We start from the raw sequence: 10,313 nt of genomic DNA on the forward strand, positions 1-10,313 counted from the left end.
ATATATATATATATATATATATATATATATATATATATATAAACACACACACACATATATATGTGTACATACACATATATATGTATATATGTATATACGTGTGTGTGTGTGTGTGTATACACACCTCCAGCTCTAGCCTAACCAGAGCTCAGCAGGCCCCTTTGCTGCCCCTGGGAACCTCAGGCCAGGCCACCTGCAGGAGTGCCCTTGGTGTGTATCCCAGAGGTTCTGTTTGTCCTGGGGCTCTGCCTATGGGGCCCTTCCCTACGGGTGGTCCTGCAGACCTGGGCTCCGCTTCACCCTCAGTTGGTTGTGCTGGAGCATCTCCTTGGCCCTGGTGAGAGCCTCTTCTGCAGGGACAACCATATGGGGTGTCACCCCCACCCCTTCCCAGGAGCTGCCGTCCGAGGCCCCCACAGAACGGGCTGTGGGGATAGTGAGGTAGAGGTTGGTGTCATCCACATGGTAGGTCTGTGGTGGCTGGCAACCCCCGCTGGTCACCTCCCCGATGACCAGGGCCCGGCCCAGCCTCTTCATGATGTAGGTGAACTCCTCCGCAGTGCCGGCCGTCACACTGCTGGTCAGAATGACCATGCTCTTCTTGGAGCCATAGCGTTCACCTGGAAGACATAAGGCCCTTCAGGATGGGGGTCATGTCAGGACCCTGGAACACCTGTCTTCTCTATCCTGCCTGGGCCTGCAGTGATGGAGGAGGCCCTGGGGTTTTTGGTCTGTGTCCTTGTGTACACTTGTGAGCCACTTGACTTCTCTGAGCCTTGATTTCTGCATCCGTAAAATGGGGACAAGAATGCATGCCCAATCACGAGGATTTCAGTGCTTGACAACTCCCAACGAGGCCTTTTTATGCCAAGTGATAGGAAAGACTTGACTCTCCTGAGAAAGGGACATCCTCTCTCTTCATGAATAACGAAAACACTTAAACTGACCTGACTTCCTTTTCACTCTGGACTCAGAAAAACCCAATTTGTGATGTCATAAGAACAATCCTCTAGGACAGTACTGTCCGACAGGAATGCAACGTGAGCCAGAATGCTGCCCATAGATGTCATTTTAGGTTCCCTAGTAGCCATGTTGAGCAAGCAAAAAGAAATCCCCAGTGATAATTTTAATCATGTTTTGTTTAAGCCAATGTATCCAAAATACATTCATTTCAAAATGTAATCAAATAAAATTATTAATGAGGTTTTTTTTTGTAATGTCTTCAAAATCTGGTATGCACGTTACACCTCCAGCACATCTCAACTTGGGAGAGCCACATTTCAAATGCTCGGTGGCCGCAGGTGGCTTGTGGCTCCCATATTGGACCTCACGGTTCTGGGACCTCACTATCTATAGAATTGAGTCTACCTTTAACTTCCAGTCTTGAACATCTATTTGAATTTAGAATTCACCTGGTTCTAATTTGTATTTACACTTCGTAATATTATTGAATGTATGTCTTAGAAGCTACAGCAAAATGCCTGTGTATTACAGAAGCATGGACATGAAAATGATGGGGTGTTTCTCTGGTCACAGGCACACCCCCACTGATCTCTCCAGTCCTTTCTCGTTGGATAGGAGCACAAGTTCCTTGGTCTTACACGCTGGGCAGGGAAGATAGCTGGAGGCCATCCACCCTGGAATGGGGCTTTGAGAGTCATGGTTCTGTAAAGCTCAGGGCCTGCCTTTGCTCCTGTAGCCACTGCTCTGTGTCCAGGGCAGTGAACAGAAGCCCGATGAACATCATGACTTTTCCAGGCAAGTGTGTGGTGGCACTGCAGCTGAGAGCTCAAGTATGGTGAGCACTGGAAATGCCCATTGGGGTTGGTAAGGGGCGGGGAGAATCCTTCAAATTCTGCATTTGTCCTGCAGGCTGGTGATTATGGTGCTAAGCCTGGGGGAAATTTTGGTATTAGACAAACTAATATTCACATTTTGGGTTCCACTTATTAGCTGTGTGACCCTAGAAAAGATACTTGACCTAGTCAATCCCCACTTTTTTTTTCCTCTAGAAAATGGACGTAGTGATACATGCTTTTCAGGGATTCGAGATCATGCACATCTAGTGCCTGGACTAGGACAGGGCCTTACAGTCTGGTTACTATGACTTTTACCTACACCCAAGCTGTCTTTCCCTGGTTTCCCAGAAGCTTCTAGAATGACAGTAGAAAGGGGAAATCTCCACGTACCTACAACCTGGGCGTGTGTCCAGAGTTCACTGACAGAATCATCAGGCCGGCTGTAGATCTTGTCCAGCAGAACTGGAGGGCCTTCATCAAAGAAGTAGGAGCACAAGATGGGAATGGAGGATGTGGGGCCACCGATGTTGAACCTGAGGGACGGGAAGCGGAAACTGTTCAGGGGCTGAGCTCACAGTGAGGCCCTCTGTGCCCCTCGGGGAGGCCAGGATCTTTGTCCCATGGAGGGTTCTAATTCTTGGCAGCCTCAATGTACTGCCTCTTCCTCCTTTAGAATTCCATGGGTTGGCATTTTCCAGAGTATTTCCAAGAGTACTAGTCTCTTGAGAACAAGAAACTTTGTGGTCAAATATGTTATCCTTTCCTTCTGCTATATAATTAGCACATGTTAATATATTAAAGGACCAGTCAGGTGCAGTGGCTCACGCCTGTAATCCCAGCACTTTGGGAGGCTGAGGTGGGCGGCTCACAAGGTCAAGAGATCGAGACCATCCTGGCTAACACAGTGAAATCCCATCTCTACTAAAAATACAAAAAATTAGCCAGGCGTGGTGGCGGGCACCTGTAGTCCCAGCTACTTGGGAGGCTGAGGCAGGAGAATGGTGTGAACCCGGGAGGCGGAGCTTCCAGTAAACTGAGATCGCGCCACTGCACTCCAGCCTGGGCGACAGAGTGAGACTCCATCTCAAATGAGTGTATATATATATATATATATATATATATATATATGTATATATACACACATATATATGTATACACACATATATATGTATAAATGTATATAAGTATATATATATGTATAAAAGGCCCTGACAAGTCCTGCAGTCAGAAACTTGTTGATCAGTTTCCCCCATTTATTGACCATGGACTGCTCCCCTGCACCCATATCTGCCTATGAGTGGAACACATTTTGGGAAACATTATTTTTCCCAGTTGCATTCTGTGACAATCTTATGACACCTACCGGCTGTCTTAGTTCAGGTGTCTTAACAGGGCACTTAGTGTGTTGAAATATTCAGGCTTGTGGAGCCACATTGGAAGAAAGGGAGCCTGCATTTCTCCCAGGCCATTTAGATTTGTCCCACTGTGTGACTTCATTGGGCCTCTGTCTCCCCACTAGGGCTAGTGATGTGTTAAGCAGCCTCGTCCAGTTGATGGCCTGGGATGACCTGGCTGGGTTCGGGGCGTGTGATGTCAGTGTCTGAACCTCCAAACAAACCTCAGGGGTGGAAGGGTCTTTAAGCAAAGTGCACTTGCAGACTGGGGCCATCTCCTCTTTAAAAAGTGTAAATGGCATATTCAGAAGAAAGGGACTTAACATGAGTGTCATTCGGGTGCTCAACAGAACTTCTAAAGAAAAAAATGATCAGAGAGACCACAGGAGCCTCAAGCTCAGGCTGTGAACACACACGGAACTGGAGCCAGGGCTAATGTTTTAGCCCTAATGTTCTTTCTTCTCCCAGGGAGGAGAGGCAGTGGGTGCAGGACCGAGAGCCACCTAGTGACCACTAAGAACCATGTGAGTGAGTGCTGAGGGCTAGAGATCTGGAGCTGGGTGAATGCCCTGCTCTGCCACCCCCAGCCACTTCTTTTAGACAACAGGGGAGCATGGAAGGGTCCCGTCTGAGGAAGGCAGCCTGCCCATGGAGGGTGCAGGGGCATGCCCACCAATGGACTCCAGAGTCACGGGATGCCAGGTCTGACCACTGCCTGAGGATGCTCATCCACCTCCTACCCCTGGTCCATGATGTAAACTCACGACATATGAGGCACATTTTTACAGAAACAGAGGGGAGGTGGCTAGCTGAAGACATCCTTCTGACAATCACTTGGTGATGCAAAGAATTCTTTTGATAACAATAGTGATTAATTTCTAAATTCTCCCTGTGCAATTTCCAAATTCTGCCTGTATGACGATTCATGTGACCAGGGTTGTCATGAGTTGACTTTGTGTGACGTGAGGCACCTTCCCAGGTGGGAGGCCTGGCTGTCTCACACGCCACTGGCCATCAGAATCACCTGGGATGCCTGTCAAATAGAGATTATCGGGCCTGTCCACCGGAGCTTCTGAGTCAGTAAGGGAGGAGTGGGGCCCAGGAATCAGTGTTTTTAACGTCTCCTTCCTCTCCTCCCCACTGAATCCTATGACCAGGCAAATTTGGGGTAATTCTCAATCTGGAATGCACATTGGAATCATTGGAGAAGTTTACAAAAACGACCAGTGCTGGGCCCCGCCTTCAATGAAACAAGAACCCCTGGGCTAACTGGCTGGAGCCCTGATAGGAAGGAGGCCTGGCCCCCTCAGGTCCTCTGCTGTGTTGCAGGGTTCCTTTTCTTCCCTGCTGTGGCCCATAGCTTTGACTGTCCCCCGGCAGTCCTGTGTCCTGGCTGGGAAACACCGACCGCTGGCCACTGACCTCATGTCGATGATCATGGCATCCGTGTGCATGATCTTCTTCCAGATGTGCTCCACCAGCAGCTTGGAGACCTGGGTGAGCAGCTCACCATCCCCAAACATGTCAAACCTCAAGTAGCCAATGTTGTCCTCAAGCACATTAGTGTGGAAGGAAAACTTGATCAGCTCTTCAAAGACTTCAGGGGAAGGGATCTGTAAGAGTTGGAGGTCCTACTCAGTGTCAGGAGGAGCAGCCGGTTTTAGAGTCCAGGAAAGCAGGCACCACGGATCGCCTTTATGTCATGGGAAATATTAAGGGCATGGGACAGGAACTGACATTTCTGAAGGAGTTAGTAGATACCAGGGACTTTCCCAGTGGCATGTCTGAGATGTGACATGCCACTGGGACATGTGTGATCCATGGGCAGCCTCCTTGCAGAGGATGCTCCTGTCTGCCACCCACATGCCCTGGTGTCCTGAGCTAGAAGGCCCAGGAGTGGTCTCCTCTCTGACCTCTCCAACCTCACCAGATACTTCCTAACGTCTCCAAGCTCACCTTCCCCTCCACTGGGGCAGGACTGGAAGATGTTAGTTACCTTTACCAGGCGCCTGGCCCTGTACTAAGCACTTTGTAGAGCTTATCATCATCCTCACAGCCACCTGTGCAGGAGATAACATAATCCCCATCTTTTCCATGGAGAAACTGAAGCACAGAGAGATTAAGTAACTAGTCTCAGGTCACACAGTCAGTAAGTGGTGGAGCCAGAATCTGAATCTACATCTGACCCCAAATCGTGAACCTTGGCTATACTGGAAAGGAAGGAGCAGTTGATTTGGAAACCGGGGATCCTGCAAGCCTAGCACAGGCTACTCCCACGTGGATGCACCTCCTCCTCCCTCTCTAAGGCTGCTGGAGGGAGGCAGGACTTGGTGAGCTTGACTGGGACCAGGAGCCTTCGTTGACAGAGACACTGCCCTCCAGGCCCTGTCCTGCCCTCAGTCACAGCTCTCTGGCCCCAGGCCACTCCCCTCTGCTCCTCTCCGGGCCTCAGTTGTGAAAGATGGGGATGACAATTCTGTAGCAGATGCTTTGGGCACTCTCAGCCCCCTCTGCTTTCAGCTGCCCCCGGCCCCACTGACAGGCTCTCCTATAGCACAGCCCTGTCTTTCCACCCTCAGCTCAGGCCTTCTCCAAGAAGGGGGAGCCTGCCCCACCCTGAGTCATATCCTCAGGGCAACTCTTGGCCAATGCAGGACAGGAGCCACTGGGCCCCGCCTGCAGAGGGCTGTGCCTGGGAGCATCTCCACACTCATCAGTGTCCTCGCTTCAGCAGAACAGCTTTGAGGCATCTGCTTGTCAGCTTCCCGTCTCACTCTCCCTGCTCCCTCCTTCACGCCTGCTTCAGCAATGGCCTCCCAGACAAACTGCCTGCACTCAAGCCCTGGCCTCAGACCCTCCTCACAAGGGATTCCAGGACAAATGCTGCCCTGCACAATCGTGATGATGCAGCAAAACCACAGGTAGAACAGCGTGGAGGTGTGAGTGCTGCCTAGGTGGAACTCTCGGCCAGCGGTGGGGCACTTGGTGAAGCCCACGGCCACCTCTGCCAGGTGTTGGCCTCTTCCCCAATGCTGACAATGAGAAGCCCTGCCATCACTCACCTTCCACCCAGCCAAGGCTGAAACGCCTTCTATCCCAGGGGCTTCCAAACTGGCTTCCTGTGAGTATTGGTTGGCTTTCAAACTGGCTTCCTGTGAGGTGGGTGCAAAAGTAATTGCAGGCTTTGCCATTGAAAGTACTTTTGCACCAACCTAATATGCATGTTCAACAGAGGTGTTCAGCAACCCCAGGGTCACAGAGAGTGGATGGAACAGGTTGAGAAAGAGGAAAGGACTTGACTGGTCAAAACTTAAACATGAGAACAAATCTAAAAGCCATTGTCATGCACTGTGCACAGAGCCTGGCCTGTGCGGACAATGGGCCAACTCACTCCCGGGACTGGGCTCAACCAGGTCTCCCTTGGGTCTCACCTGCATGGGCACAATTCCAGGAATGCGGTCCTTGGCATTCTCAGGGATATGGGCTGCTTTCAGGTGTGGGTCTCCGGAGAGCATCTGCAGGTCGGCCCCCAGGATCTCGGCCAGGGCCACTTCTGAGGTCACCCTGGAGTAGCGGCTCTGCAGACCGCTCAGTTTGACAGCCATCTTGGCCCCCAGCTCGGCGGAGGCATAGTTATCAGCCACCAGCTTCCCGGCCGTCTGCAGCACCGTGGGCACCTTGGCACGCAGAGCCACTATGTCCTGGGCTGTGGAAAGGGCTTCGCTCATGGGCACACTGATGTCGGGCTCCACACCAGCCAGGTCCCAGGCCTTGCCTGTGGTGGCACTCAGGGCCATCTGGGTGGGCATGGATGCATATAAGGGGCTGCTGCCCACCTGGTAGATGCCCACAGAGAGTGCCCCTCCAGCCGTGGGCTCCCCAATGACCGTGGCCCGCTGCAGGTCCTGCATGGTGTGTGCAAAGGCCTCAGCTGCAGAGCCACTGGTGTGGCTCATCAGGATGTAGAGGTCCTTGTGTGAGCCATAGCGCTGGCCTGCGACCTGAGGCAGGGTCCACACCTCCATGACTTTCGAGGTGGCCCTGTCAAAGACAGAATACAGGTGCTGGCGGGGTTCTGCCTCAAAGAAGTAGGAACAGAGCAGCGGGATGGCCGTGGAGTAGCTGCCAGGGTTGTAGCGCAGGTCGATCACCAGCGCAGCCGTGTCCACCAGCTGTTGCCATACCAGCCGCACAAGCTGTGGCCCGACGGCCTTCACTGTCTCCAGTTCAGCCATGGCGTCAAAACGCAGATAGCCCAGCTGGCCGGGCAGCACCTCTGTCTTAAACAGGGCCTCAATAAGGTAGGTGAGCTCCTCTGGAGAGGGGACAGCAGGGGGTGGTGGGGGTGCTTCCTCTACCACCAGCTCACCAGGGCTGTGGAACACTAGCAGGCGGTGGTCCCCAGACACCTCCTGCAGGTCTGCTGTGAGCTGAGAGGCCAGAGACTCCAAGTCCACAGCTGTGCGGTAGGCGCCCTGGGCCAGCTTGGCCCGCAGCAGGGCACTCGTCTGGCCCACGACTTCCGGTCGAGCATAGTGGGCCTCCAGCAGGTGCCCTGTGCCCTCCACCAAGGCCCCCAGGCTCTGATGGAACTCCAGCACTTCCTGGGCTTTGTCCAGGGCCTCCTCTGCCAGCACGATGGCATCAGGCACCACTCCACCACCCAGCCAGGCCTCGCCCTGATTGTCGATGAAGGTGAGGACCGGCACAGTGAGCGTGAGGCTGCCTTCCGGCGTGTCTAGCAGCGGCACGGTGCGGGTGTGCAGCAGGTTGCCTGCGGTGATCTCGCCTACCAGCGTGGCCCAGCCCAGCGACTGCATGAGGAAGGCGAACTCCTCGGCTGCCGTGGCGGTGCGGTGGCTGGTGAGCAGATACACCCCACGCTGGGTGCTGTAGCGTGGGCCCGGGAGCTCCATGTGGCTGAAGTGCTCCTGTGTGATGTTGGTGCGGCGGTCATAGGTAGTGAAGAGGTGCACGGGGCCGGCCTCGGGGCCCTGGAAGTAGGACAGGAGCAGGGGCACAGCGGAGGATGGCCCTCCAGGGTTGTGGCGCAGGTCCATGATGAGGTGCTCCGTGTCCTGTAACGGCTCCCACACCTGGCGCAGGACATACGGGGCCAAAACACCCAGCACGGAGGCGTCAGCAAAACTATCAAAACGCAGGTAGCCCACGTTGCCCGGCAGCACCGACACCTGGAACACAGACTCCACCAGTGCTTGCCGGATAGCCTCGTCCTCAGGCAACTCTGGGGCTGCCCCTGGTGGGTCTTCAGCTGCAGCATCGGGCACGGGCCCAGAAGGGGTTTCTCTGGGCCTGATGGCTCGCACCAGGAGCCTGGGATCCTCGGATGCAGCCTGCAGGCCGGCATTGAGCTTGGTGACCAGATCGTCTTCGGAGACCACTGTGGAGAAGTCCATGCTGGCCAGGTGCTGCAGCAGGGTAGGCACACGGTCCACCAGCGTGTAGTAGTCCTTCAGTGCCTCCTGGAGGCAGTGGACTACCCCTGGAAGGGCGCTGCGAAGAGTGAGGATGTCCAGGGCTTTCTCCAGGGCCTGCTCGGCCGGCGTCCCCACACAGGGCAGCACTCCGCTGCCCTCCCATGTCTGGCTGCCTCCACCCAGGGGCCCCAGGGACCTGGACACGGGCACGGTGAAGAAGAAGTCAGACTCGCCTATCCTCAGCTTCCGGAGGTCCAGGGCCCCTCCTCCAGTCCGCTCGCCCACCACGATGGCCCTGCGCATCTGCTTGAGGATGTGCGCGATGTCCTCGGCCACACCTCTGGTCTGGCTGCTGGTGAGGACCACCACATCCTTGTCGGCACCGTACCTTTCTCCCAGGACCTGAGGCAAGGTCCAGATCTCCGTGGTGGTGTTGGAGGGGCGGTTGTAGATAGTGTCCACGTGCAGGATGGTGTTCCCTGGGTGCAGGTAGGAGATGATGTAGGGAATGCCAGAGATCTGGCCTCCCGTGCAGTGCCGGAGATCCAGCACTAAGGCGGAGGTGCCCATGAGCTTCCCCCACACGTGGGCCACCAGGAACTCCCCCATCATGCTCAGCACCTCCTGGCCCGGGACGCTGTCCACCCGCAGGTAGCCCACATTACCCTCCAGAACCTCATGGCGGAGGCCCCTTTGTAGCCAGGCAAGCAGTTCCTCTTCTGAGAGACTGGTGAGTGCTGGGACTTGTGGGGGAGGCTCGGGGGTGCTGGGCTCATAGGAAATGACCAGGCGAGGGTCGTTCAGGGAGCTCTGCACCCCAGCTGTCAGCACACTGGCCAGCGTCTGCGGGTCTGAGATGCTCAGAATCTCGTGGCTCTTGATGGCCTGCTGGATGGCTTCCTGCATGCCCAGCAGGTTCTCTGGGAAGCAGTAGTTATCCAAGAGGACCTTGGCCATGTCCAGCACCAGGCTTGGCTGGAACAGATGTGTCGGGCCAGCCAGGCCACAGAGCAGCATAGACATGAGCAGAACCCATTCTCTCATCATGGGACCCAGGGGGAGGCCTGGCTCTTGCACGAAAGCCCCCTGGACTGTGTGCAAGGCCGTGGCCCTGCTCTGTGCAGCTGCCTTCTGCCCTTGTCCTCCTCAGCTGGTGGACAGAAGGTCTGGGGCTAAACTCCTGAGTTGGAGCAAGGCTTCCAGCTCCAGTAAGCCTTTAATCCTGTCTAATTCAAGCACATCAACCCTGGGTATCGGGGAGGAGTGGCCAGGGTGGTTTGACCCAGAAGGTACATTGCATCTTATCTTGCTGTGCTGCGTCTGCATATCACAACACTAATCACTGCCATTATTTTAGTTCCTGCCACATGCCAGACACCGTGCTCCATCCTTTACAAGCTGACAGTTTCCACCAGAGCCTTGCAAAGTCCAGTTATTAACTTGCAAGTCCTCCTTGGAGAACTGGTTCTGCCCCTGTCTCTCCCGTGGCCTCAGGGAAGTGTCTTAATTACTTTTTGTGTAGATTAAGTGAGAAAATATGTGTAAAGCACTTCTTCCCAGTACCCAGCAAGTAGGAAGCACTCATTACTGGTAAGTTCTCTGTATTAGATATTATCTCTGTTTCATAGCTAAAAAAAAAAAAAAAAAAAAAAAACAGGCCAGAGAGTTTTGTAACTAATAGA

The 10,313-nt window shown here is 54.0% G+C and overlaps 1 protein-coding gene across 1 annotated transcript; it reads right to left on the reverse strand.

The window, feature by feature from the left end:
• Window positions 1–264: 264 nt before the first annotated feature.
• RBP3 (retinol binding protein 3) lies at window positions 265–9,793 on the reverse strand. Its single transcript, XM_023230192.3, has 4 exons — window positions 6,625–9,793; window positions 4,616–4,806; window positions 2,190–2,332; window positions 265–620 (listed from the first exon to the last, which is right to left on the reverse strand). The coding sequence occupies exons 1-4, from the start codon at window positions 9,676–9,678 to the stop codon at window positions 265–267; spliced, it is 3,744 nt and encodes a 1,247-aa protein (XP_023085960.1). The 5' UTR covers window positions 9,679–9,793.
• Window positions 9,794–10,313: the final 520 nt, after the last annotated feature.

This window comes from Piliocolobus tephrosceles, chromosome 9 (genome assembly GCF_002776525.5).
Source record: "Piliocolobus tephrosceles isolate RC106 chromosome 9, ASM277652v3, whole genome shotgun sequence".
Taxonomy (NCBI): Eukaryota; Metazoa; Chordata; class Mammalia; order Primates; family Cercopithecidae; genus Piliocolobus; species Piliocolobus tephrosceles.

Coding starts and splice junctions, on each gene's coding strand:
- RBP3 (XM_023230192.3), bottom strand. CDS start 9,678: ATGATGAGAGAATGGGTTCTGCTCATGTCTATGCTGCTCTGTGGCCTG. Junction 2,333..4,615: donor GCCATGATCATCGACATGAG/GTCAGTGGCCAG, acceptor CCCGTCCCTCAG/GTTCAACATCGGTGGCCCCA. Junction 621..2,189: donor GACACACGCCCAGGTTGTAG/GTACGTGGAGAT, acceptor TATGTCTTCCAG/GTGAACGCTATGGCTCCAAG.